Below are 24,919 nucleotides of genomic sequence, written 5' to 3'. Positions count from 1 at the left end.
TGTAGTGTATCTTGGAATTGATGCTTGTGTTTGTATCTTCGCAGCGGCGGAACAGTTCAAACAAGCATTTTCGGGTTGCTGAAGGTGTGATCGAGGTTTGCCTTCGAGCCGCGATCGACGCGAAGCGCCTGTACTGAACTAGCACGTGGTGAAGATCTCCAGACGGCTCAGCCACTCGTACACTCGACCGCCTCGTCGCTCGGAAGCTGCTTCGCCCTACACGTATCGTCTATAACTCACTTACTGCAAGATGGGGAAAAAGGCAGCAAAAGCCACAAGGAAATTTGCCGCGAGCGGACAGCTCAAGAAAGTGATTCAGACGCGGCGCAAGCAGCGAGACATCAAAAAGAAAGCGGAAAAGCGCAAAGCAGGCAAGGGGAAAGGGAAGGGGCTACCGACGGACGAGCATGATGAGGACGCTGTAGAAGAGGAGCAGGGGCGAAACAAGTACGGTTTTCGCACTTCTCCGTAGCATTCAGTCCTCATGGACATAGATTCAAGGGGATGTCGGTCGACGACTTCCTCGGTGGTGGCTTCATGGAGGGTGAGGAGGACGATGAGGTGCGTCATGAGGTCGCTGAGGTTAATCAGTTCTGACGGCAGTCATAGGAGGACGCCCCGATGTCGGACGGTAGCGAAGGTGAGAGTGATGAAGAGGACATCGGGGACGACGAGTCGTTCGCCTCTGTAGATGACCTCGACGGTGAGTATAGATGCATTCATGACCGGTCGTCTCCTGACGTCTGCTTAAGAAGAAGGGCGGACACATATGCTCGAGCTGTCGAAGCTGGCGGAGAAGGATCCAGAGTTCTACAAGTACCTACAAGAGAACGACCGCGAGCTATTGCACTTCGATGCTGACGGCGCTGAAGAGGATGTGGAACTAGAGGATGACATGGATGAGGAACGGATGCCGGAAGAGAAAGCACCTGTACTGACGAAAGAAGTATTGCGGAGGTGGCAGAAGGCACTTCTAGAGGTACGTTCGCCTGGACACTCGGAATGCCAACCTCTCATCCGTCTGAGTAGCATCGGTCACTACGCGCCCTAAGACGGCTTCTCATTGCGTTCCGCTCAGCGGCACACATGAATGAAGAAGACCAAGCTCTCGCGTGGACAATAGACAGTCCCTCAGGTAGGGGTCAGTTCCTCTGTTCGGTTGCCGCGACCTGATCTTTTCGCCAGTATACAACAAGCTCGTGGTCACAACTCTCAAGTATACACCAATCGTTTTGGATCACCACTGTCCGTGTAAAACACTCGTCAATGGCAAGATGTCCGTTCTTTTCCACCGCTCGCCCTATACGTCGTACTCACCGGGTGCTCAGGAAGGGCCCCACGCAGACGCCGAAATGGAAGACGCTCCAGAAGCTCATCTTGTCGTACTTCTACAATGCGGTCCACCTCGTATCGCAGCTCAGCGACACGGAGATGCTGCGCATGGCCGTCACGGAGAGCTCGAAGCTACTGCCGTACGTCATGAGTAGTCGGAAAGCTGTCAAGGTCTATCTCAAGGTAAGTAACGTCTGAGCCGGCCGTCGCGTAGGCTGAGCTTTGCTGCTGTTTAGTCGTCTTTGGATCTCTGGTCTAGCGCAGACGACAGTGTACGGATAGCAGCATTCTTGGCCATCCGCAAGCTCGCGTCTGCCGCCGACGCGTCTATCACGGACTTGGTACTGAAGGCGAGTCGAATGATCGTTCGTGATGTGGCGCGAACTGACGTCGAGTATCAGAACACGTACCTCACCTTGGTGCGCTCGTGCAAGTCGACTAGCGTGCATACCCTGCCGTCTATCAACTTGATGAAGAACTCAGCGTCGGAGTTGTACTGCATGGACCATGCCGCAGCGTACCAACACGCCTTTGGATACATTCGCCAACTTGCCATTCATCTGCGTAACAGCATGAAGGTCAAGAGCAAGGTATGAATGTGATCCGACGCACGCTCCGAGCTCAACTAATACATTGTGCGCATCTCTAGGAAGCATACAAGCAAGTGTACAATTGGCAATACGTGCACTGCGTGGACTTCTGGACACTCGTGTTGGCTCGAGCATGCGATAAGCAAGCACAGGTGGAGCGGGGTGGTAATGATAGTGAGTTGAAGGCTCTCATCTACCCACTCGTGCAGGTATCGCTAGGCGCCATGAAGTAAGTTAATCCTCAGTCTGCAAGGTTCCAGCTAACATCGCCTCCGCAGAGTGATCCGTAACTCGCGTTCATTCCCATTCCACTTCCACATCATCCGCTCGCTCCTGCATCTGACCCAGCACACCGGCACGTACGTGCCCCTCGTGCCATACCTCCTTCCGATCCTCACCTCAACGATGACCTCGTCGTCGAAGCCGAGAGCCTCGACGCTGCGGCGCTTCGACTTCGAGGCGAACATCCGGGCGCACCAACAATACCTCAAAACACGCGTGTACAATGAAGGGCTCGCGGAGGAGGCGAGCTATCTCCTGGCGGAGTACCTCGCGAGTGGGCCCGTTCACGGGAGCATCGCCTTCCCGGAGACGGTTGTGCCGCTTGTGATGATGCTTAAGAAGGCGATCAAGGGTGCGAAGGCGTCCTCGTGGAAGGCGAAAGAGGCCGGAATGGCTAAGACCTTGGTCGAACGCATCGAGGAGAGCTCGAAGTGGGCGGAACAGAAGCGCAAGGGCGTGTCCTTCACTCCGAGTCGTATGACGGAGGTAGATGCATGGGAGAACAACGTCAAGGTCGATGAGACGCCGTTGGGTCGATATGTGAAGGTACAGAGGAAGGCACGGGAGAAGCGTCGGAATCTGGTCGAGAAGGTGCGTGTCATTGACAAGCGGTGCCCATTCGTGGGCTTGCCACGAGAGATAGCTGACACGCGTGGATGTAGGCAAGAGAAGGCGAGGACGAGATCCTGGAAGATTGAGTTCTGGGCAGATCCTGATGCGAATTGTATTGAGACTCCCGAGGGCCGATGCAATCCTGTAGCCATGCCCACAGTGCTGGCGGCGGCCTTATGTGCGCTGGCTTTGCCACCGATGAATAGACAGTGTGCGTCAGTGGGTCTAGGAAATAGACCTAGCAGTGACCGGTCTCACACGGTGCTCTGCAAGGAGTGACTGATTGACTCACGCGTACCTGCACCTGGGAATAATTTGATATGGCCATTTACAGCTCTGCGTCTGTAGACGACTCTCGGAAGTATCATGGCTCTCCAGCGACTATATTCAGAAATTTTGGGAACCGTGTCCATATCTCCCGAGAGGTCGAGCCATAGTCCAGGGTGGCCGAGCGCGTACGTCGCATCCACATCCTGCATTCAGTCCAAGATCGGAATCCACGACATGGAAGAACCAGCGGTGTTGTACTCGATATTGCCACGCGTATTGTCTTTACGCAAGCGTGAGCTGGGGCGGCCGGTCATGTATCGTTCAGACAACGAGGACTGTGCGTCTATGATCGGACTATTAGCGGAGAAGTCGGACGTTTCAGTTGATGACCCACCTTTAGCTACCAAATACCGAAGAAAATCTTCCACCAGGGCCTGCCAATACCCTTCGCGCTTTTCTCGTAGCCTTCGACCAACCGCGTGTAATACTGCGGCATAGAAGCCGGCTTCAGAGTTCTATCTGAAAGCGGATACTGCGAGGGAAAAGCGATTTCATATATGCACGGAGACGGCGACTTGGATGTACGGAATGCAGTGCGGCCTACCTTGCGGTGGAAGTGGTCATCCTGGAGCGCACGCGCAGCCGTGGCGGCCTGCGCGGTGAGACTCGGGTGGTTCACCAGGGCCTCCAGGAAATTTCTGAGTTGTAAGTTTGGACGAAACGGATCAGCTGGCCATTTTGCGGCTACGCGTTGCAACTGCTGTCTGGCCTGGCTGAGTGTGGCCATGGGGGTCTGTGGTTGAGGACCAGATGAGAGTGGCCGTCGAACTCGGAGCGCGGGGACGCGTGCATGCTCCATTACGTAACACATGCCCGAAGCGTCAAGTCCGTGTTCTGACTTCGGTCGCCACGCTCCTAACTTACATACGGTCGAAGTCTACAACCAGCCATACTCTTCGATGTCAGCACCGACCACGTCTCCCGTCAGGCGACCAGACGTAGCATCGAATGTACCGTGAAACAGTCGGAAAGGATATTGTACGCGTGTTGTGATTCTCATTGCTGTGCCGTATTCGTTGACAACTCGGGTAACTTCAAGTGCATTGCCAATTAAACGGTGCCCAAGTACCCCGAACTACACAAGTCCCGGAACACGTTGCGCACACCTGCAAAGGTGACACTATATTTTTCACGTTCATACGAGCCGCAAGCTACGTCTCATGGTGTTTTGATTGTTAATTCCTGCTGTTCTGCGTTGTTGCTACAGGGACCATTTACGCGACGGACATGTACATTCGCGATGCTATCCCCACTTGCAATGTGTCTAGTAAGTGGTTCTAAACTTCGATGCATGTATTTCCGCAGCGACAGTGCTCTATAATTGTCAGTTCTAGCGGAAATTTTCATTACTTTCCTAGAGGTCTTCTATATCGTCCGCTAGTCAGCAGCGCACTTCCGTATCACCCCGAGATTATGATCAGTTCGTGCTCCATCAAGGATGACCTCGTGGTAGTCCAAGTAGAAGGACAAATGTACGCATCATAGACCACGCCATTGTCTGAAAACAGGCATGCACTGACGGCATATGCGAAGGCGACCGCCCTCATGGCGATACGCCGCATCGATTTTCACTACGGTCTCTTTTCATCTGATCACCATGATTTCTCCGCCATGACCTAGGACGCTGTCTAACGAGTGCATGCGCTATTTGTGGTACGTGGTCTGAAACTCTCGTCCTGTGGAGCTGGTGAACGGTTCTGGGAACAAGAGGGCGCTCATCGGTCGTTCTCCTGGAACGCCCTCCATGACCTTCGGTGCAGTCGGGCGGAACACGCGCTGGTGCTCATCATGGTTTCGGCGGTGTTTACGAAACGCCTGTTTTCTGGTATTATTGTGCGAGCCTTCTCCTCACAATCGTCCACCAGGTTCCTGCGCGATGTTTTCACACCGGTCCGAACGTCGTATAACCCAGTCCCCCAGCGGTGATTATTCATAGGTGAGGACCTTGTCTTTTCCGTTCTTCTCTGCGCTAATTTGTGTATCTCACGACACTCAGTCTTGACTTCGACGGGCCACGATCCAGCCGAGCACTTTGTCAGATGCGGACGTTTCGCTTCGCTCCCAAGTGCTTCACGCGGATGCTTGGGAGCCTCGTGTCCTGTGCATGGATCTCCGCGGCTGGGAAATATATCTCCGACGTTCGCTCCCATTCAGTCGGTGGATTCATCGTGATATTCACTCTTCACACAAGGTCCAAGGATTATCCCTCGCGACTCTTGATGTCTCTGCGACACGCCTCTGCACGACCTGTCGGAGTGCCGACTCCACATCGATGAGTGTCTTTCGTCCGCCGATGTCAAGCTACAAGATGGTTCTCAGCCCTTGCATCTAGCCAGCGGCGAAGTTCCCGCCACATTGACTGGATATGACGTTCCGTTTTGAATTATTGAACACCGATTCATTTACCAGGTAATCACGCGGGTACGGCTAGCCATTGTGGCTAGATATTGCTGTCATCGCCAACAATACGCCATCCCTGCTGTTGGAACAAGGTACTAGCCAAACGAGGGCAACCCCAGGCGATGTCACTCGTGTGGTCCACACGGTTGTTAAGCGTAGAACAAATGCTCAGCCACAGGTGGCGCAAACGCCGAATTATCCTTCAATCGGTACATTGGCATGTTAGCGTTTCCACAAACCAACTTTACCTGACAGGTATCATACCGGCAGGTTGCGATTGTCATCCCTCCATTCCTTCACCGCTTACTTACAGCCGATACCATTGGTGGACGAGCTCCTGGGGACTAATCGACGGACATCGTCACACCCAGCATTCAATCGCTGCGAAGGACGCGGAACCGGGGTTGGGCTCTATATCCTTCTCGACGACCGCCACGCCAACCCCGCATGCACCAGATACACCGGTAGCCCTAGCAGCGAGTCCGGCCTGGGGGAAGCGAGTCGGACCTGGGCGCAGCGCGCGGAAAGCTTCACGGCATGGGTACTCGCGCTCGAAAGCTTCCGTGCCCTGGTGCGTGATCTTCGGTCATTTCGCTGCAGCCGACTTACGCGCGTAGCAAGCTTAGAGCTTGGACACCGGACCGCGACATCGAGTTGAAATTCACCGTCGGACTCGTCCAGCAGCTGCGACGCCACTGTCTAGCATCCGCCCGGCGGCATCCGCTCATGTCCGCGCCTCCCATCCACGCGGGACCGATTCGGATCACATCAGGCGACCCTGATCGTCGTAACTGGTAAGGCTCGTACGAGCAGTACTTGGCCAGTTGCTGGCTTCGCGTCAACTCCGCACGGCCCGCCATGTACTTAGTCGCGAAGCCCGGCATGCATCGCAGGCCACAATCTCGGCGATGAGCGACGGCCGCGCCATCATGCATATTCTCTTGCTGCCGCGCGCGCCGACACTAGTGGCGCACTGACAAGGCATCGGAGTGCTGGAAGGGGGATGGCACGCATTTGTTGGTATTGCTACCATTCCGCAGGAACCTGACGTCACATGCGTAGTCGGAATGGGACACAGTCCCGTATGGTATGTGCTGCCCTCCGAAATGTACGCACGACCGATTTATTGCGATTATCGCGTCGCCAGGCGTAACGGATCTGGATATTCATACCATCCATTCTTGCAGGGTACAGAATGTCAAGGGCGCCCCGATCCTATCCACGTCGGATGTTGTGGTCTATTGAGGTCCGCCAGGGTCCGCCCCCTTACAAATTCGAGTTACGAACCGCATTGACCACGAGCCGGACTAGATGCCGCGTGAGGAACATCCTAAAAGATCGGGTATCGTGGGCAAGTGCTAGCGCCTCGCTCGGCCAGTCTGAATACCACGGAGGATCTCCGAGGGCTCAAGATCTAGGATATTACACGTACGATCTGTCCGCTGACAGCGTCTGCGTCCAAGCCTTGCACCTCATTGCGTTCCAGGGTATGAGCTTCCTATGCATTTCAGGGTCTCCATGACGAATGGGCATTTGAGTGATGCGGGGAAACCATTCGCGTATGTGGCCGCATCGACGCGGTCAATAATATGTGACAAGTTTTACAGATCCTGCGCAAGCTAGGTTGGACATGGCAGCTGTACGTACATACCGTTGCGCGCACGCCGATTGCGATCCCGCTTCTCGTTGTGCAGGCTCCCGGCCTGCGGCTTTACGTGACGCTACCCGCCTTCCTTGACGATCGAGCCCACTTCTGTTGTCGTGCGAAGTGCGCTATGATGTGTAGCAATTGAGTAAGGGCCGCACACGTGGTGCTGTGCTGTCCGGCCTAGGAATGGCCCCCGCTGATACAGAAGGATACAGACCGGCCATCCCGAGATATGAACCAGCACAGCTTTGCGGGTGATCGAACTGTAAGTCAAGGGATCTCGACGGACAGGCGCCGTACGTGCCTCCGACCGACGCGACCATGTCCGAATGATGTCGCTTGCTCGAACGACAAGCATGGGCTTGGTGTTGGGGGCGATGAGCGTCCATGGGTGCTCGCTATGTATGCCCGGCTTCGTGGGGTTCTGACACGTTAAACCGCACTGTGTGATTTGCGAGGGGAAATCGGATACCATCGCCGACAGCATCCCGGCGAGAGACGGTGAGCAGGCGACATCTCCTCGTGCCTCTCACTAATCAATCGCAACCCGCGGTGCGCCCCTTGTTCCGTGACAGTCTCCAGGACCAGCGCAGAGTTTGGATATCGCGCCCGTTCGCGGTTGGCGACTGTATTGACGCAGTTGTGTATTCGAGGTTAGTGCGCACGACGGGGCGCATGATGCCGACGGGGTTCCTCGTCTTCTGGACCGTGCCTATTGCCTTTCGGTCAGTTGTATCAAGATCTGGGTGCAGCGTTACGGCAACGAGCGTAATCGCATCTAGCGGGATTTGGCCGCGGCCAAGAGACGAAAGAGCGGCTACGGTTTGATGCCCGGAACGATCAAGGCTTGGGATGTCGTTTCCGAAGCACGAGGATCCTTGAGTTGCCTCTCCGACGTCAGAGGTGTAAATGGGGATGTCCGGCACCGCTGCCCGTCGTTCGGTCTGCGGCGCCGCCCCTCTGTCTCGGGCATAGCCTCGCTCCTAGAACGGCGTGTCTTGTTGTGCTTCCGCGGGCCCCCGACGTGCTAAGCGTCAAGAAGCTGATAGTCTATGTTTCCAATACGGGGGCAACTGACCTTATTTCATATGGGGTTCGAGGGTGCGCGGGAGGCAGACAACGGGACGCTGACGCTGCTGCGAAGCCATGTCGACCGAAAGTTTGCGTGTACAGAGTGCGCTCAGCGCGCACGTCCGACTTCCACGATGTATGTCAGAATTTGCTCTGTTGGACCCTGAGATGCGCTCACCAGTCTGCGGAATGGTGGAAAGCTGTCTCGATGCTCCGGCGGGCGGTGGCGCTGTTCTCGTCCTAAGAACCACACTTCTGCCCGTGGGTCACCGCACGGGTTGGACGGACGCAGATGTTTCCCGCTGCCAGGACATCGCGCCGTGCCGTGCAGCGTCGCGTCCGTTCTCGAGCGGCCAGACAGTCTGTGTAGGAAACGCCGATGATCACCTGTGCGCTTGCAGGTCTCAGCGAGCAGTGTCAGTGTCGGCCCCGCGCTTGGGGACCATTGAGCGGGCTTGAGTGCAGCTGTCTTCTCCCGATGTGGCTGCGGGTGTTGATTTCGCAGGTGTATTTGCTACCAGCTTCAAATGCGCCGTCTGCTCGCAACCGGCGCGGATGTCCGGACAGCCATGCTGGTAGCAGCTGGTAGCAGCTGGTAGCAGCTGGTAGCAGCTGGTTAGGTCAGAGGTCCGCTGATTCGGAGCGTCCAGCTGAGCAGCATGCTCGGGGTGGAGGCGCCCGCACGTGCCGCTGCCCAAGGCCGTCCGTCCGCGCTGGATGCAGCGACTCCGGGCTTGTGCTCAGCATCCTCCAGCGCCGCCAGCACCGCTTTGCGGGGACCCTCAGCATTACGAGAACACGGCGAGGGCGACAGAAGCTCTCATACCTGGCCAGCCACGTGTGCGGCGAGAGATCCTTCATGCGCGGTATATGACGGGCGTGATACGTGCCATCTGTTTGTCGGCGATGGCGTGTTGGCAGATGGTGAGTGCGTTCGGTCTCTCACTGTCGTGTCTTCGTGCAGCAGTTGCGGGCCTTTCGCGCGGAAAATAATCCGAAATTGCGCCATCGGTTCTTATCAGTTCGTGCAAAGTTTCATCTGCACCGCACGGAGGGCATTTTCCCTGGATACCCCGCTGGTATGGCGGCTGGCCCGGTTCCTAGATTCCGCCTGCGATTCGATGCTGCTTCTTCGCGAGCCTCACCGGTCGCAGTCCGAGCCGTCACGTTAGAGACGTCCCTCGCATTCGGGATAGGCCAGCAGCACGCCCACCGCTGCCGGAGCGTGATGTGGCCGCCCCCTTCTAGTCCCGCCGGGCTTCCCGCCGGGCTGGAGGCAGCCAGGGCGCCAGCGGGGCAGCCGGACCCGCAGGGCGATCGGGCGTTCTTGTGGCTCGAGCGAGCTGGACTAAGACATAACGGTGGATGACTGGGTCTGCCAGCCGCGGACAGGGGACCACGGCGTTTGCCACTGCGACGGCTCGGAGGAGCCCGACAGACTGTTGCCTTCCAGTGCGGCTGAGCAATCGACCGATCGCGAGGCTGCCACCATCCTCAATTAATTTCCCCGTATATAAGTGCTTTGCGGCCCTCCCTATGGCCCTCAAGTCCTCCGAGTCTGCCAGGCATCCCCGCCATGGCCGCCCCCGCTGCCCCCGCTCGCCTCGCCCCCATCCCCCTCCACACCCTCTACGCCCTCCTCGACCCCGTCACCGTCCCGCCCCACCACCCCCGCGCCGCCTTCGTCAACTGGGGCCTCACCTACCGCTGCCGGCCCCTCGCGGTCTTCCAGCCCGAGACAGAGCACCAGTGCGAGCTCGTCTTCGAGCTCGCCCGCCGCGAGGGCAAGACCGTCCGCGCCACGGGCGTGGGCCACAGTCCGAGCGATCTTGCGTGCACGTCCGGCTACATGCTACGGACCGAGAAGCTGAACAAGATAATCGAGGTGGGTTCTTTTCTTCTTATCTGCCCTGCCCGCTTGGCTCGCCCCCTTTTTCGCGTTCGTCATCTCTGGGGAGATCCCCGTGCTGCGATCCGAAGCCTCTGCGCTTCGATCTCTCCGCCCAGGCACCACCACGCCGGCCCAGCGCACAAGCTCACCTCTTCTCCTCAGGTCAACGCCGAGAAGCGCTATGTCGTCGCACAGGGCGGTGTCACCCTCAATGCCGTCCACACTGCCCTCGACGCCCACGGGCTCGCCATGACGAATCTGGGCTCCATATCCGACCAGACGCTCGCCGGCATGGTCACGACCTCGACGCATGGTAGTGGCATTGACTACAAGGTTCTTTCCACACATGTGCTATCCCTCTTGCTGCTCCTGCCCGATGGGTCGCGCGTCCTCTGCTCCCGCGAGGACAGGCCGGACCTGTTCATGGCGTCTCTGTGCGGGCTCGGCAGCACCGGGCTCATTCTCGAGGTCAAGCTGGAGGTCGAGCCAGCGTTCCGCCTCAAGGAGACGCAGGAGTCGCTTCCATTCGACGAAGTGCTCGACAAGTTCGACGACCTCGTTCATTCCGCGGAGCACGTGCGCCTCTGGTGGTTCCCCTCGGCCGGCGTCGTACGCGTGAGCGCGGCGAATCGTTCGAACGAGGTGCGTTCATTTGCTATTCCGCTCGCGCGCGCGCTCCATGGTTGACTCGGCCACAACAGCCCAAGAAGCCCGTCGGCACCTGGCTTTGGCACTCGTTGATCAGCTTCCACTTGCTCCAGTTCCTTTTCTTCCTAGGACGATTCATCACGTCGCTCGTTCCGCTGATAGGGCGAGTGGGCGCGTGGCTGGTGTCCAACAAGACAGTGGCAGTGGATGACAGCTATCGCATTTTCAACGTGGACTGCAAGGTGCGTCTTTCATACCTGTCCATCGGCATTTGCAATTGACTGCGGCACGGCCCCTTCTAGTACCCGCAATACACCACAGAGTGGGCTATTCCCTACGCGCGCGCGCGGCTCTGTCTCCAGGAGATGAAAGCGTGGCTGGACGAGGAGCACGCGAACCCAAACGGGCTGCGCCCCCATTTCCCAATCGAGATTCGGTTCACCGATGCCGACAATATCTGGCTGAGCCCGAGCAACGGCGGCAAGACCTGCTGGATTGGAATTGTCCAATACAAGTACGTGGGCGCCAGATCTTCTCCGAGGTGATTACTGACGACGGGTGGACGTCGGACATAACCTGCGCAGGCCGTACGGATTGAGCGTACCTTACAGGAAGCTCTTCGAGCGCTACGAACAGATCGTGACCCGCTACGGCGGCCGTCCGCACTGGGCGAAGGCACACCACTTCCGGCCAGACGACCTGCGCAAACTGTACCCCCGCTTCGACGACTTCATCAGGGTGCTCGAGGAGGTTGACCCGCGGGGCATGCTGCGCAACGAATATGTCAACCGCCACTTGTTCGGCGCGCAGGGTCCCGAGTACGGGGAGCGGGTCTTCAAGGCGAAACCCTAGATCGGAGGTGGCCCATCGTCTGCTATCTGTTATTCTGGCATAATACCCGTATAATCTTGCCTGTGCATTATCTCTTAATTTTCTCGGGTCTACGATAGGAACAGTATAGTTCGGATTGTTGCAATGTTCCCCAAATAGAATAGCAAAGGAGCGCATATTCTGTCGATCCTGGCGTCCGAGTCACCTAATGATTGATATACACCGCTCGGAACAGAAGATGTCAGCGGCGGCGTGCGCAAGACTCCTTGATGGTTTGTTGCGACACGTTCACGTCTGTTGTACAGGTCTCGGAAGTCAGTCACGGAGCGTCCTCTGCGGACAAGACTCTTTGTGAGTTCCGTTGGTAACGCGCTAGAGGCCAAGCTGCTCCCTAACAGATTGCCTCACGATACGCTCGTATTCCTGTACAAGAGTTAGATCACAGTCCGGATCTTGCAGCACAAGGAGATTACGCGTACAGCTCTGTTATCACGGTACAGCTTGCAGCAATCGATGTTGGCACCGCTCTCCAGATTCGGTTCTGTTCATCGATGTTATAGCACTTTGCTGTTGGCATCAACGTGCATCATACCTGCGAGCATGGATATGACGCTTAATATGACCTTTTCCACGCTCTGCACGGGACTCCATCGTTCTGACGCTGATTCGTACATCGTCGGGTCGTCCCCCGGGGCGTGCAAGATCGAGATGCAGACGGTGCCGTCAGGGTATACTGTTCACAAGCGATAGGTGAGCGACAGTGGGTGAAGAACGGCCTTGAATGGCCTCAATAGACCTCCTCCGCGCACACTCCGAGGATGTTGCGGCCTGGGTAAGAAACGGCGTACTCACTGTTAGGGTGAAACAGAGGTGGCTCGAACTTCATCTTGAACGGGGATAGAGGGTAATCATGCGGCTAGTCCAGCGCCAGCGTTAGGTTCGGGCGATGAGCTGAAAGCGGGAACGGCACACGCACGAACGTGAGCTTGGCGGCGAAGACACCGCCCTCGAAGGGCGTGTCCCTTGGACCCATGATTAGGGCCTCCCAGGTGAACATATCAGACTCGGAGATTGGACCTTGCTCCGAGAACAACGGGACCCATCAGCGCTCGACAAGGCTGAGATGAGTTAGTTCGTACCAGCAGTGAACATGCCATCCGGTGCTCCTGCACTCGCAGCCTGAGTTCAGACGCCACTGCTCTGACATCGCAGACATCGGTGAAGGTCACCTTGAGAAGTCAGCTGCTTGTATTCTTTCATGAGCCGGTTTAGGGCGGTCCTGCTGCTGCCGCTGGCCATGATTGTGCGGGAGATGAAAGTCGAGTGCAAGTGCGAATGCAACTCCGACGTCAGTCAACGCTGCCCTGCCACACCGGGCGTCTATTGTGGAGGTGGAAGCGCTCGTAGGAGGAGGGGCAAAGAGCGCTCGAGAATAGTACTGCAAGTTACAAACATTGGCCCGGGCGGTGTATATGTTCGAACGAATTCAATCAACTGCGGTACACTATGCGAATGCAGGGTGCTGGAACGCAGCGCCGCTCAACAGGAGTAGACCGCAGTCTCTCACCGTGCAGCCAAGTTACAAGGGTAACTATTTCGAACTTGACGCGTAGATTCAGAATTGCTCAGTGGACTGAACAAGGTGCAGTGCGATGATGCAATGGTGGCGTCAAATGCATCTCTACAGCATGGTGTCGCCTATACTTAGCGCACAGAGGACCTGGGGCGTAGACTCGGAATAGACGCCTCAGTGGTCAAGATGGGCTGCGTACATCTTGTAGCTGGCACATCGGCCGCAAGACCCAGCTCGGCCTAAGATGCCCGGATGATTGTGCCCTGAACTGAATAACAACACGTCTCCGCGACAAGTGCGATGTACCTCTGTTCCCTTTCCCGCCCTGGGTCTACTGACGCCAGACAGCTGGCAGCGCCGAAGGCTATCAGACAGACAGTCTTTGTGCACAAATGCGGATAGTAATACGCCCGACACGTACCTGCCATACCGGTTCAAGCCCTGGGTACCACAATCACCCCACGAGAAGTGATGGCAAAGTATATCAAACGTGGCTCTTGTCTGGAATAGAGCGGCCTGTGCAATACAACCTCCGAAAGCGTGGCGCCTCTATCACCAGGTGTGCCTCAACAAGCGCATGTTCCCCAGGAGAAGTTCATGCCGCAGCGGAGCCAGCGTCGACCGAATTGAATTGAAGTTCACCTGTGCGTGGCGGTTCCTGTCAGCGACCTGTCATTGAGAAGGACCGAAATGAACGTGCAACCAAGAGTATGCCTGGCCGAATCGATGCCGGCAACACTCTACGGATGTGGATCCGCTACGAGTGCCGCGTTCGGAGTGCCGGATCCGCACGCCCAGATCTTTGACCCACCCATGAGTGTTGAGGAAGATATGCTGCGTGGAATACAGATGCAGGGCTACAGTACTACAGCGATTGAATACATCTTGCCAACCGGAGATGAGAGCGAATGGAAGAATAAGTTAGCGTGCAAGCCGACCATCGTCGTGTTGTCATGCGTCATCCAGTACCAGCCGTGGCACGACATTCATCGCCATCAGCTTCGCAAGAAGAAGAGTTAGCATGTGGCGTAACACCGGATTTATCGGACTCACCTCTTGGAACAACAATTTCGCAGCGTAAGGGATGGTGAGCTGTGCCATCTTCTTTGAGCTTTTGCAGTATGTGCACCAGCCGTTGTAACCCATGAGACCGCACTCCTGGCAGGCGTTGACTTCGAATTTGTCTGACGAAATCATGAGGCGCTCTAGCAAGAGCTGTGTAGCGCCATAGCCAATGAGACAGTCACGCTCCATCTCGCCGAGACGCAGACCGCCCTCCCTTGAGCGTCCTTCAGTGGGCTGTCGAGTCAGTGTGGCACGCGGTCCCCTGATGGAGTTCGTAGCCCAGATGAGTTGACCGGCCGCGGCACCGACGGCGCAGAGAAGTGAAACTCACCTTGCTCGTGCGTGCATTTTGTCCATCACCATGTGTTCTGCCACGAAGATTTGACAGTCAGTACAAGGGCTGCTACGACGTCATACTGATGGTCCGTACTGAGTTTCTGATATATCCCCATGAGAGTTAATGCCAGAGTCAGTTCACGGATCGTTGGCAGACGCACCTGATAATATATTGGTCCGAAGTAAACGTACGCTTCCATAGGCTCTCCGGTGATGCCGCTAGTAAGCATGTCCTTTCCAGCGTAGCTGAAGCCGTTCTCAATCAAGATGCGCGACATATCCTCCACCTGTCAAACTTGTCATCGCTAGTCCTTACATAGCCGCGATGTAGTTCCACGGACCTTGGAGCCACCGAACGCCGTGCCGTATTGAAGCTTGCCAGCCAGTACACCTGCCTGTGGGGAAGCGTCAGCCAATCCAGACGGCAGAGTGAACGGCGGATTGTAGGTACCTTCCCAGCCAGCAACTCGATCATCTTACCCACTGTCATACGGGACGGGAAGCCATGCGGGTTCATAATGGTGTCTGCAAGCGAAGACTCTATCAGCCTCCGTGACGGACGGACAGTCAGGTACACATACCAGGAACGATGCCCTGATCATTGAACGGCATATCCTCCTGGTTTACGATCAACCCGCATACGCCCTTTTGACCATGTCGCGACGAGAATTTGTCTCCTAGCTCCGGTCGTCGGGTTTGACGGATGAGCACTTTGATGAGTGTTTGGTCGTTCTCTGTGTCACTGATCATAACCTTGTCGATGTTCCCCGCGACAGGTGACTTGTAGGTCATGGGCGCGTTCTTGTACGGTACGGTAGCAGCCTGTCCAGTAAATGAATTGTCATTGGCATTAGTCGGCGTCTGCTTGTTAATGTAGACATCGCCAGGGTCGACACGTTCACCGACACCTGCCAGACCATCCGGCTGGATGATGTCGTACTTCTTCTGAATTTGATTGTTGTCATCCAGAGGTGCGTCCGCCAGTCGGTCGAATCTAAGAAACACATCAGAACAAGCATTTGGTACAGATGTCAAACAGCGCGCTCACGTTCCGTTAGGGTACTTCCTTATTAGCGTCGCGTTCTTGCGGAGGACCTGACAACGGCCATAGCCACGGTCCAAACTGGCCTAGCGCAGAGGGTCAGCTTCCAAAACATTTGAGGGTGCGTGAATTGTAGTTGACGAACCTTGTTGAGAATAAGCGCATCCTCGATGTCATAACCGGAGTAACTCATAACTGCTACCGTTGCGTTTTGACCTGCGGGCAGTTTGTCGTAGCCAATCAACTCTATTGTCTTTGTCTTGACCATGGGTTGTTGCGGATATACGGAGAGGTAGAGCAGGGTGTCAATGCGGTTCAGCTGGTTGAAGCCGATCGCACCGATGGCTTGTTTACCCATGGCACATTGATATGTGTTCCGCGGCGATTGATTGTGGTGAGGATAGGGGATGAGGCCTGCGACAGCGCCCAGCAGCGTGAAGGGTTCGATCTCTAGGTGTGTCGTGTTAGGCACGATGTCCGACTCATAGAGCGCTATGTACGAATCGTTCTCCTCGTTGACATCCAGATACTCCACCAAACCTTTGCGCAGGAAGTCATCGAACGTAAGTAGACCTTTCTTGAGTTGCTGCACAATCGATCGTGAGCGCCGCTGTATGTGGAACGGAGCACCGAACCTACCAAGATGTGATCGGACGTTACGCGAGGCCTGCCGTTTTCGACAATGATCATAGGACGGCAAATGCGTCCTCCGTCGCTGGCGATGAGTACGGTGCGATGGTGATGGTTGATGTATACACTGACGAATTCGCTGAACCTCCCGGCGCGTCGTAGCTTCCGGAAATTACTGACGAAACGGGTCGGGTAACGAGTGAGACCAATGATGGTTCCGTTGACATTGACGACGAAAACATTCGGGCCGTAAATTTCTGCTCCAGTAACCAGACTGATATCTGTGCAAGACAATGCGCTGTTAGCGAAAGCGCCAACGACGCATCTCAGTTCGGAGAGAGCGCACCTTCAACGCCGAGCATGAATGCTATCTTGATAATCGGTTCCTCTTCTACGTCCGTCGTGATGTGGGTCATAAGCGCCAGATTCTTGACCAGGCCGCACGCCTCTCCCTCGGGTGTATCACTTGGGCACAGCATGCCCCATTGACTGGGCTGCAGCGCACGCGGGCCACTGACCTTGCGCGTCTTCTCGAACTGCGACGAGATACGCGTCATCATTCCGAGGGCGGAAATGAAAGAGAGTCTGCTGAGGACGTGCGTGACGCCGGCGCGTTCCATCTTGAACCGCTTCAGCGACCAGTTCCCGGTAGAGATCGCGCGCACGAAGCCGGAGGTAATGTGGTCGCCCTGGAACTGCATCGTGTTGAAGGCATCAAACTCGCTAGTCCGAGAAGGCTTCTTCAGCACCTTGTCGATGGCCGACTTAAGATTGGCGTTGAACGTTTTGAAGAGATCTTCGAACAGTAGCGCCAGGAGCTGTCCCGCCCTGCCGGTGCAATGTCAGTCTCGGTACTGAACACCATGTATCCGTCGTCGATGGGATCTGACGCTCACAATTCAAGGCGCTTGTTACCGACGTAATCCCTATCGTCGACCATCTTCTCGTCGTCCATGGCCATAAGTACGCGTCGTGTCATTGTGGCGACAAAGATGGCCTTGGATCGGAAGTCCAACCCATGCACAGGTACATGCGCCAGTACAATGGTCGCAAGCGCTTCCAGCGCCTCCTCCCAAGTAGGCCGCCTCGGTCCAACTACCCGCCGATTGACTTTCACCCGAGATCCGATCCACTCGAGAGCTTGGTGTCGGGTGAAGATGCCTAGCTTAGCCGCCTCCTCGAGATTCGGCGAGAAAGCAGACTTGTAAGCCTCGTGGTTGCCCGCCGTTAGGAGGAGAATCTCCTTGTCGGACTGAATACCGAGCGCCTTGAGCGCGATAGCGATCGGCACGTCCTCGTGTATCGAGTTGTGACGAAGGTATATTTTGCCTTTCTTGGTGGCGACGTAGGTTTTCGACTTGAGACCTCCATGCGTAGATCTGGAATGAATTGAGCAAAGAGGCCATGCAAGCGCCAGAAGGGGGCACACACGATGTACATGACGCCTGCACGATGCCCTTCGTCGGGTCAACTTCGACAATAATGCGGTTCTTGCTAAGCTGTTCTTGGACGAGAATGACCTTCTCCGTGCCCTTAACAATGAAGTACCCTCCTGGATCCAGAGGACACTCCGTCATTCGCGCAAGCTGCGCCTCGTTCCTCCCGTTCAGCCAGCACTTGTTACTCCGAAGCATGATAGGAAGTCGACCGATGTTGACGTTCGCTCTCCGCACAACATTCTTTCCTCGCGTATACTGGATTGTCACGAGGATCGGCGCGCTGTACGTCGTGTCCCGCAAGCGACACTCGTGCGGCGTAACGGTCTTGTCAATCGCGTCTGCGTCCGTGCGATCAGGAAACCCGACATGGATGTCCGTGTACTTCAGCCAGAAGCGGGGGTCAACATCCGACGTGACTTTGTTGTTCGCCTTCAATATATTCTTGATGTCGACGTCCACGAAGTAGTTGAACGAGTCAATGTGCTGCTTCACCAGACCCTTTACTTTGAGGAAGGCCGGAAGCAAGAGCCATTTGTCCTGTTAAGTCGCATTCATATTAGCATGCCGAGGCGAGAACAACTCACAGGCACACCTCTACACACTTGATGGGATCGGTCAATCCCAACCCGCGCCAGTTAGGTTGACTGGCCTTTTCCCAGTGCTCGTCCCCCTCGTAAGCTTCCATTTCTGGAGCACCACGAGATAGCCTGCTTCGCTCTTCGCCCTCGTCTGGGATGCTCCTAGACCTGAGTTATGACGGGGGGAATCGTGAGGGTTTTGAGAGCGAGACGCGAATTCAGGATGAGCCGAATGCAGATTCGCGGCATGCCTTAGGAAGGAATTCATAAATACGATTCCCACGCTTAGCCCGGATTATAAAAGCTTAGCGCTCGCCCGACCTCGCCTCTGAATCGATCCATCTCTGACTGCGAACTACGACCCCCCTCCGACGACATTGAACAACATTGTCAACGATGTCGAAACCGTCGGCGCCGACAGCGACCCCTTCCAATACTATCCTTCTCCGGCGCCAGCTCGCTGAGATCAAGAAGCGGCCTCTCGAAGGTTTCTCAGCAGGTGCGTGCAGTCCCCGGCACTTGCCTAGGTGGTGCAATTGGTGGTTGACTGTTCTCGCCGTGTTTCCATCGTATGCATGATTCCACCGCTGCTGTGGCGTTGGTATCTGTAGGACTCGTCGACGACAATAACTTCTATGAGTGGGAAGTCATGATTATCGGGTCAGTACATACAGTGGCTTTCGTCTCAGCAAATACTGACTGTGAGCTAGGCCTCCCGATACCCTCTAGTGGGTCACGATTAGTAGTGCTTCGCCCCGATTGTTCTAACTTTTCCCTTGCTCTTCCCTGCAGTGAGGGCGGCTTCTTCAGAGCTCGGCTGAGCTTCCCGGAGGAGTTTCCCCTTCAGCCACCCAAGATGAAGTTCCTCACGCAGATGTGGCATCCTAACAGTGAGTCTTGTTATGTAGTGCCATTGATTGTAACATTGATTGTGCAACCTTTCCAGTCTATCAGGATGGCACCGTATGCATCTCGATCCTTGTAAGTAGCTTGTGTCCTCCTTGCGACCAAGCAGACTTACGAGTTCTTACTCTAGCACCCTCCTGGTGAGGATCAGTACGGTTATGAGGACTCGGGAGAGAGATGGTTGCCAATCCACACAGTGGAGTCCATTGTGCGTCATACTTCTTCTCTATACGAGTCTCCTCTGATTTGGTAATTTGGTGGGATTAGCTGCTGAGTGTCATCTCGCTTCTCTCATCCGAGAAGCCCAATACAGACAGCCCCGCGAACGTTGATGCCGCGAAGGAGGTCAGGGAGAACTTCGATGGTGCGTACCCGCGTTCGGTATCCTCGACATCCGCTTACGAATGCATCGCTTCACGCAGCGTACAAGAAGCGGGTGCGCCGCCTAGTCCGGAGGAGCGCGGAGGAGGCTTACGATTGATCACTCCGCACCGGTCCGGCCCGTTCTCTCCTTCCTTCGGTCATTGTCGTCATCGTCGCTGTGTATCTCTATCCCACTGTCTGTGCTATTCCTCTCGAGTCAATCGCATCACTCTCACACCTGTCCATGGCTGGCTGGCGTCACGGATGGTGTACATATCATTCACTTAACGACTTCTATATCCTGCGCGAATGTCATTCACATAATTCTACCTGTGCCCGAACATTTCTCCTCTGCCCCCCCCCCCCCGACTCGCCTTGACCGTTATGTTCACTCCGGTATCATCATTGTAGGTGGATGAGTCATCACGCTGGTTGGATGGGGTTTTAGCTACTTAGCAAGTCTTGCGGATCGTTCCTGGTCTCGCAGGGTTGAGGCAATCCAGTGGCGGACGTACGTCTTTACTGGCCTCGGCCAAGCCTGTGACTTGTCACAGTGAGTGTTTTTATCATTAGTATTGATGACTCGCAAAGTGCACGTCCGCTCAGATGATGCCGACCACAGATACCCACCATTTGAGTCGGGGACGGACAGCCAAGATACTCGTCCGGCCGGGGGGAGAATTGGACTTGTACTTAGAGACGCTGAGCCTGCCCGGGGAAGTCGGGATTTCATCTGCAGGCGTTAGTACGTGTCTACTCACCTACAGCTGCAGGTGCTTGGTCAATATGGGCCATCGAACACTGGTGGACAAGATAGACGGAACACTGCAGACCTTCAAGCATATGACAATCGACAAACTGTTCGACTCGGAGTGAGGCTAACTGTATACTAAGGTGGGATATGGTTTCAGCTTGACATTTACGTGGTACGCCTTCCGCTGTAAGCGGTAAGTAATGACCTACCGGCGTATGATGCCATTTACTTACTTACCACGATACGCTTGCCTTGTTCAAACCAGCTCCCAGTATACGAAGCTGATGCTCCCGCATATTCCCCACCAGAACCTTCGTCCCAACATGCCAGCGACATTGGATATGGTGGCTAAATTTGCGAGCTCCCGTGCATACGGAGCTTCCACGATATAATACTCTTCCTCCGGCCCAGTGGGATGTTGTCTTATGTCTCTTGTCCTTCTGAACAGGAAGATTGAGTGAGTTCCATCATGCCTTGGGCTTGAAAAGACTCCTAAAAGGCCCTACCTGCGAATGTCGATAGATCGCGTTGTGCTCATGTCTGTACTATGTGGTCGGGGCGCGCGAATCCGAGCTGGCCCGCCTCGTGTGGATACGGACCTATTGGGACTTCTGGTGTGCGTGTACTACTAGTATGTCAGTAGCAATGGAAGCATCATCACTGTCCGTCTCCGACTCAAAGAGCGCGTCCATGCTTGCGGTGATATGCACTACTAACGCCCCGATCACGATTCAGCGCCGCGAGCCTTCAAGTTGCGTAGCACAAGCGGAAATGAAGGTAAATTGACAACTGCCATTGGAATCAAATTCGTTCCGTGGTTCTGACGTACCGCCCACAGCAATCTACAAGCTTTGTAGAACAATGGCTGACATTAAAGTGAAACACAGCGCTGAAACCATTCATCGCGATGGGGCTACGCGCTCACTGTTCTCGGGACGCGCTTGCAAGGCCTTCAATCATCACAATTCGCAGCTAATCGGAGCGACAGTACAACGAATGAGGTGCGTTATGTTGACAAGACATATCATTCCACGTAACTTGCGCTAGTGGCGATCTACTGACCGCCCATCCGTGACATTCCCATCATCTCCACCAGCTTGTACACGACGCCTTCTACGAACTTCCCATCGTTGATATCCTTGTCAACGTCCACGACCCGGACTTCGCTTCCATCGAGGCCGTCATTCACCGCTGCAAACAGCGCCTCGTCTGCCTCCGGGTCCCAGAACGGTGCGTCCTCGACGCTCAGCGCGCTCACGCCCCTCCTTGGTATCCAGATCTCTGTGATACGTGGGTCCGCCTGTTTCAGCCTTTCGCCCACCTGCCTCCCAAGGATCCGACAATCCTCTGGCGACGTGCGCAGGAGCGTCATACTCGGGTTGTGTTTGAAGAGGTTCCGGCTCTGATACTTTGCCGGGACAGTATCCATCGGCCCGAAGTTCGCCATGTCCAGCGCACCCACTGACACGACTTGCGGGATCCGAGCAGCGGCTGCGGCAGTAAGCCGTCTGTCTCCCGCGCTCAGGACGCCGCCCAGCAAGGCATCCGCGAGCTCGGTCGTTGTGAGGTCAAGGATACCGGACCAGAATCCGGACTCTGCAAGCTTCTCGAGCGCCCTCCCACCGGCACCGGTCGCATGGAAGACATAGGTGGTGCAAGGATAGGCGGAGAGCAGCTCTCGGGCGTAGGTCACCGCGGGCGTGGTCACCCCGAACATAGTGATCGCGATGCGCTTGTCCCCAGGGGTCATACGGATCATCCCAGTCGTCGGAGACGATGCCGAGTGAACGAGGCGGGATTGTTCGGCGCGAGCCATACCCGCAATCGCACCGGCCGCGTTCTCCAGGATGGGAGACAGGATGTCGTTCAACCCTGCGATATCCACCACGCTGTGCATCATGGTGACATCGCTTTCGCCGACGTACGCCTGTACGTTGCCACCAGCGACAGTACTCACGATGAGTTTCGGGAAGCCGAGCGGAAGAGCAGCGCGCATGACTTCTGCGCAGAGGGACGACCCGCCGCTTCCGCCCAACCCAATAGCACCGTGTATCGCTTGCTTCTGATGTAGCGACGAAACCAAAGGGATAGTGTGCTGTATGATAGTTGAGATAAGCTCCCCACGAGGGAGAACTTTGAGGTCCGGAGGCGCAGGTAAGCCTGAGTAGGCGAAAATATCGGCTTGCGTGTACGCAATGGACGGATGAGAGCAAGAGTTCCTGCCTACGTCGACCAGCTTGCACTGCACGTTATGCTCGTCCACGAGTTTGTCGTGGACGTATATGAGCTCGTTCAGCTTCGTGTCGCAGGTTCCGATGAGGAGAACGGTGGGGGACGACGTCGACATGGCTTTCCGGGTTCAGCTGGAAGTTCGGATTGCATAGCGCGGACTCCAGTGGGGAAGGCATGAGAATCGTAGCAGCCATTCCATCTATGTCGGGTCATACTCGCACCCCAGCTGACATAGGACATGGCTGCTACCGAAGTAGTTCAGCGGATCGGCATGTCGGAGTGCCACTCGCTGCACATGACGTAGCTGACGTAGTTGCAGTACTGAGTACGTGACCCGCAGAAGCGTCACGCAGCAGACATCGATTCCACGCACTTGCCTACCTTTGTCCTAGACCATATCAGAGATGCCTCGTCCATTGAACAGGGAGCAGGCACTCGCACGTCTCCGGGAGACGATCGCGTCGGGAAAGATCATCCTAGGTGCTGGAGCAGGTCAGTCTAGACAGCGACACGAGCATGCCCTATATGCTAACCTGAAACTTAAAGGAATCGGTCTTTCAGCCAAGTTCATTGAGAAGGGGGGAGCGGATCTAATCGTCCTCTACAACAGCGGCCGTTTCCGCATGGCGGGACGTGGCTCGCTTGCGGGCCTCATGCCCTACGGCGACGCCAACGCCATTGTCCTTGACATGGTTCGTCCGGTATTGACCGCACATTGTCTGCTTCGCTAAATCAGATCGATACCTCACAGGCAAATGAAGTACTTCCAGTCGTGCAAACTGCCGGGGTTCTCGCAGGCGTCTGCGGGACCGACCCATTCAGATCCATGCCGCGGTTCCTTCGGCAGCTAGTAGACATTGGTTTCTGCGGCGTGCAGAACTTCCCCACTGTGGGCCTGATTGACGGCACGTTCCGCCAGAACCTAGAAGAAACTGGCATGAGCTACGCACTGGAGGTCGAGATGATTCGGGAGGCGCACCAGCTCGGGCTCCTGACCACGCCTTACGTCTTCGATGTCGACCAGGCCGTCGCCATGACACGGGCAGGTGCCGATGTCCTCGTCGTCCACATGGGCCTCACCACCTCAGGCAGTATCGGGGCGCAGACCAGCGTCACACTGGACGACTGCGTGAGCACGATCCAGGCGTGTCGAGACGCTGCTGTCAAAGTCAATCCGGACATCATCGTGCTGTGCCACGGAGGACCGATCGCACGGGCAGAAGACGCGGATTACGTCTTGAGCAGGACGAAGGGAGTGCACGGGTTTTTCGGCGCGTCCAGCATGGAGCGTCTGCCGGCGGAGGTCGCAATTGAGGAAAACACAAAGGCGTTCAAGCTGCTGAAACCAGGAGTATGAGGAGGGGAGGGGACCAATGGAGTAAAGGAAGCGGGCAAAGGAGCATCAAAATTCCTTCGAAATGCATGTAGTTCTATATTCATGGCGGCAGTGAGCGTAAAGTCTTACCCGACCTCTGCGGTGCAACGGACAGCGCCGCCGGATGCGTTCGCTTTGTGGAGTTGACCGACAACTTGGCCGCACCTGCAGGCAACTGACGGCGTATTCCGGGAACGTCCATGTGGAACACGCACTGGCACTAGGAAGAGCGGCTGAGTCCCGACTACGGCAGCTTTCAAGACATGAGTACAATGTCAAGATGTGGCGCTCACCAATACTCTGGGTCGGTACGCTTGAAAGCGCTGGGTGCTCCGGCATTCCACCCGTGAGTTTGCGGAAATAAAGTAGAGCCCATAAGTTTGCAGGCACGGCCAGATGAGGTGTATGACTCTCCGCGATTGGCGCTGGCAAGGTAATGTGTGTCTTCTGCGAGCATGCGGCGTTGGCACTCACATGCAACGGTGCACGTAAAGATGTGTGGTGTCCCGAAAATGATCGGACCGCTTGGTGTACGAAATATGATTGACGACCGGTTGGTTGCTTTGGAACTGTGTCTTACGCCGCGGACTAGAAAACAAGTATTCCTTTCTGTAGAACACACTGCACAGTATGAGAGCGGTTTACGAAACAAAAGTGCGCGTGCAGTAGAATATAAATCTTACCCCAATTTCAGCATCATCGAGGGAAGCTACGCTTGACATGCTAGCGGCTGCGGCGGATGCTAAGAGAGCCGCACTGGTGGCTCAGGCTGTGGTGGCCGTTGAGCCATCCAACTACGGATAGAAGAAGTGATGTTACAACACAGGGTCTGAGGGGGCATATTCATACGTTGGATCTCGACGGTCCCTGTGCAAAAAGCTGAACGAAGATGGGATTGAATGGATAGCAAATAAGATACCACTTGCGTGAGATATCGACGTCGAGCACTCGACGAGCTGTGAAGGTCTCGGATTGCTAGTTCCTTGGAACC

General features: G+C 55.8%; 10 protein-coding genes across 10 annotated transcripts; 5 read left to right on the top strand and 5 right to left on the bottom strand.

The window, feature by feature from the left end:
- The first annotated feature begins 116 nt into the window (after nt 1-116).
- On the top strand, nt 117-3,010 carry C8Q71DRAFT_142918 (Noc2-domain-containing protein). The gene is made up of 12 exons (XM_047916563.1): nt 117-447; nt 495-561; nt 610-703; nt 753-979; nt 1,030-1,135; nt 1,186-1,276; nt 1,329-1,515; nt 1,569-1,682; nt 1,734-1,922; nt 1,982-2,151; nt 2,201-2,795; nt 2,867-3,010. Exons 1-12 carry the CDS (start codon nt 251-253, stop codon nt 2,900-2,902), a joined length of 2,073 nt encoding a protein of 690 aa, XP_047776991.1. The 5' UTR covers nt 117-250; the 3' UTR covers nt 2,903-3,010.
- Nucleotides 3,011-3,299: 289 nt separating this feature from the next.
- C8Q71DRAFT_142893 (uncharacterized protein) lies at nt 3,300-3,911 on the bottom strand. Its single transcript, XM_047916562.1, has 3 exons — nt 3,691-3,911; nt 3,481-3,618; nt 3,300-3,429 (listed from the first exon to the last, which is right to left on the bottom strand). The coding sequence occupies exons 1-2, from the start codon at nt 3,871-3,873 to the stop codon at nt 3,487-3,489; spliced, it is 315 nt and encodes a 104-aa protein (XP_047776990.1). The 5' UTR covers nt 3,874-3,911; the 3' UTR covers nt 3,300-3,429; nt 3,481-3,486.
- Nucleotides 3,912-5,130: 1,219 nt separating this feature from the next.
- Nucleotides 5,131-5,545, top strand: C8Q71DRAFT_142423 (uncharacterized protein). The gene has a single exon (XM_047916559.1). It carries the CDS (start codon nt 5,186-5,188, stop codon nt 5,420-5,422), a length of 237 nt encoding a protein of 78 aa, XP_047776989.1. The 5' UTR covers nt 5,131-5,185; the 3' UTR covers nt 5,423-5,545.
- A 150-nt stretch (nt 5,546-5,695) lies between these two features.
- On the bottom strand, nt 5,696-9,274 carry C8Q71DRAFT_725044 (uncharacterized protein; the record flags this gene model as incomplete). Its single annotated transcript, XM_047921668.1, has 13 exons — nt 5,696-5,794; nt 5,858-5,890; nt 5,914-6,033; nt 6,054-6,114; nt 6,156-6,490; nt 6,521-6,640; nt 6,663-6,761; nt 6,979-7,044; nt 7,194-7,319; nt 7,412-7,618; nt 7,860-8,177; nt 8,444-8,749; nt 9,092-9,274. 13 exons carry the CDS (start codon nt 9,272-9,274, stop codon nt 5,696-5,698), a joined length of 2,073 nt encoding a protein of 690 aa, XP_047776988.1.
- A 567-nt stretch (nt 9,275-9,841) lies between these two features.
- Nucleotides 9,842-11,656, top strand: C8Q71DRAFT_797766 (L-gulonolactone/D-arabinono-1,4-lactone oxidase; the record flags this gene model as incomplete). Its single annotated transcript, XM_047925767.1, has 5 exons — nt 9,842-10,150; nt 10,319-10,798; nt 10,858-11,046; nt 11,107-11,318; nt 11,389-11,656. 5 exons carry the CDS (start codon nt 9,842-9,844, stop codon nt 11,654-11,656), a joined length of 1,458 nt encoding a protein of 485 aa, XP_047776987.1.
- A 351-nt stretch (nt 11,657-12,007) lies between these two features.
- Nucleotides 12,008-12,934, bottom strand: C8Q71DRAFT_797765 (ubiquitin-conjugating enzyme; the record flags this gene model as incomplete). Its single annotated transcript, XM_047925766.1, has 7 exons — nt 12,008-12,058; nt 12,115-12,176; nt 12,228-12,368; nt 12,488-12,551; nt 12,612-12,712; nt 12,775-12,801; nt 12,865-12,934. 7 exons carry the CDS (start codon nt 12,932-12,934, stop codon nt 12,008-12,010), a joined length of 516 nt encoding a protein of 171 aa, XP_047776986.1.
- A 1,225-nt stretch (nt 12,935-14,159) lies between these two features.
- C8Q71DRAFT_711335 (beta and beta-prime subunits of DNA dependent RNA-polymerase) lies at nt 14,160-18,405 on the bottom strand (the record flags this gene model as incomplete). The annotated part of the gene is made up of 14 exons (XM_047920802.1): nt 14,160-14,207; nt 14,262-14,535; nt 14,605-14,641; nt 14,704-14,896; nt 14,951-15,004; nt 15,061-15,134; nt 15,191-15,603; nt 15,658-15,737; nt 15,797-16,237; nt 16,291-16,562; nt 16,628-17,109; nt 17,178-17,660; nt 17,713-18,257; nt 18,313-18,405. The coding sequence occupies 14 exons, from the start codon at nt 18,403-18,405 to the stop codon at nt 14,160-14,162; spliced, it is 3,489 nt and encodes a 1,162-aa protein (XP_047776985.1).
- Nucleotides 18,406-18,694: 289 nt separating this feature from the next.
- On the top strand, nt 18,695-19,685 carry C8Q71DRAFT_859451 (ubiquitin-conjugating enzyme; the record flags this gene model as incomplete). The annotated part of the gene is made up of 8 exons (XM_047927638.1): nt 18,695-18,797; nt 18,910-18,958; nt 19,009-19,026; nt 19,091-19,188; nt 19,245-19,279; nt 19,335-19,412; nt 19,472-19,568; nt 19,627-19,685. 8 exons carry the CDS (start codon nt 18,695-18,697, stop codon nt 19,683-19,685), a joined length of 537 nt encoding a protein of 178 aa, XP_047776984.1.
- A 1,310-nt stretch (nt 19,686-20,995) lies between these two features.
- On the bottom strand, nt 20,996-23,087 carry C8Q71DRAFT_142176 (UPF0261 domain protein). Its single transcript, XM_047916557.1, has 3 exons — nt 23,087; nt 22,935-23,036; nt 20,996-22,857 (listed from the first exon to the last, which is right to left on the bottom strand). Exon 3 carries the CDS (start codon nt 22,666-22,668, stop codon nt 21,376-21,378), a length of 1,293 nt encoding a protein of 430 aa, XP_047776983.1. The 5' UTR covers nt 22,669-22,857; nt 22,935-23,036; nt 23,087; the 3' UTR covers nt 20,996-21,375.
- Nucleotides 22,907-23,933, top strand: C8Q71DRAFT_142164 (TIM-barrel-protein domain-containing protein). The gene is made up of 3 exons (XM_047916556.1): nt 22,907-23,045; nt 23,100-23,245; nt 23,305-23,933. The coding sequence occupies exons 1-3, from the start codon at nt 22,958-22,960 to the stop codon at nt 23,908-23,910; spliced, it is 840 nt and encodes a 279-aa protein (XP_047776982.1). The 5' UTR covers nt 22,907-22,957; the 3' UTR covers nt 23,911-23,933.
- The last annotated feature ends 986 nt before the right edge of the window (nt 23,934-24,919 follow it).

The sequence above is a fragment of the Rhodofomes roseus genome (assembly GCF_022264815.1).
Source record: "Rhodofomes roseus strain CIRM-BRFM 1785 chromosome Unknown C8Q71scaffold_15, whole genome shotgun sequence".
In the NCBI taxonomy this organism is placed as follows: Eukaryota; Fungi; Basidiomycota; class Agaricomycetes; order Polyporales; family Fomitopsidaceae; genus Rhodofomes; species Rhodofomes roseus.
Note: the sequence above shows the minus strand (reverse complement) of the source record. Positions and strands in the feature narration are given on the sequence as shown.

Excerpts from the sequence above, each read along its gene's own strand:
- C8Q71DRAFT_142918 (XM_047916563.1), top strand. The coding sequence starts at position 251 with ATGGGGAAAAAGGCAGCAAAAGCCACAAGGAAATTTGCCGCGAGCGGA. Across the intron at positions 448-494 it reads GAGGAGCAGGGGCGAAACAA|ATTCAAGGGGATGTCGGTCG; the intron begins GTACGGTTTTCG and ends TCATGGACATAG. Across the intron at positions 562-609 it reads AGGGTGAGGAGGACGATGAG|GAGGACGCCCCGATGTCGGA; the intron begins GTGCGTCATGAG and ends CGGCAGTCATAG.
- C8Q71DRAFT_142893 (XM_047916562.1), bottom strand. The coding sequence starts at position 3,873 with ATGGCCACACTCAGCCAGGCCAGACAGCAGTTGCAACGCGTAGCCGCA. Across the intron at positions 3,619-3,690 it reads ATGACCACTTCCACCGCAAG|TATCCGCTTTCAGATAGAAC; the intron begins GTAGGCCGCACT and ends TTTCCCTCGCAG.
- C8Q71DRAFT_142423 (XM_047916559.1), top strand. The coding sequence starts at position 5,186 with ATGCGGACGTTTCGCTTCGCTCCCAAGTGCTTCACGCGGATGCTTGGG.
- C8Q71DRAFT_142176 (XM_047916557.1), bottom strand. The coding sequence starts at position 22,668 with ATGTCGACGTCGTCCCCCACCGTTCTCCTCATCGGAACCTGCGACACG.
- C8Q71DRAFT_142164 (XM_047916556.1), top strand. The coding sequence starts at position 22,958 with ATGCCTCGTCCATTGAACAGGGAGCAGGCACTCGCACGTCTCCGGGAG. Across the intron at positions 23,046-23,099 it reads CATCCTAGGTGCTGGAGCAG|GAATCGGTCTTTCAGCCAAG; the intron begins GTCAGTCTAGAC and ends TGAAACTTAAAG. Across the intron at positions 23,246-23,304 it reads ACGCCATTGTCCTTGACATG|GCAAATGAAGTACTTCCAGT; the intron begins GTTCGTCCGGTA and ends GATACCTCACAG.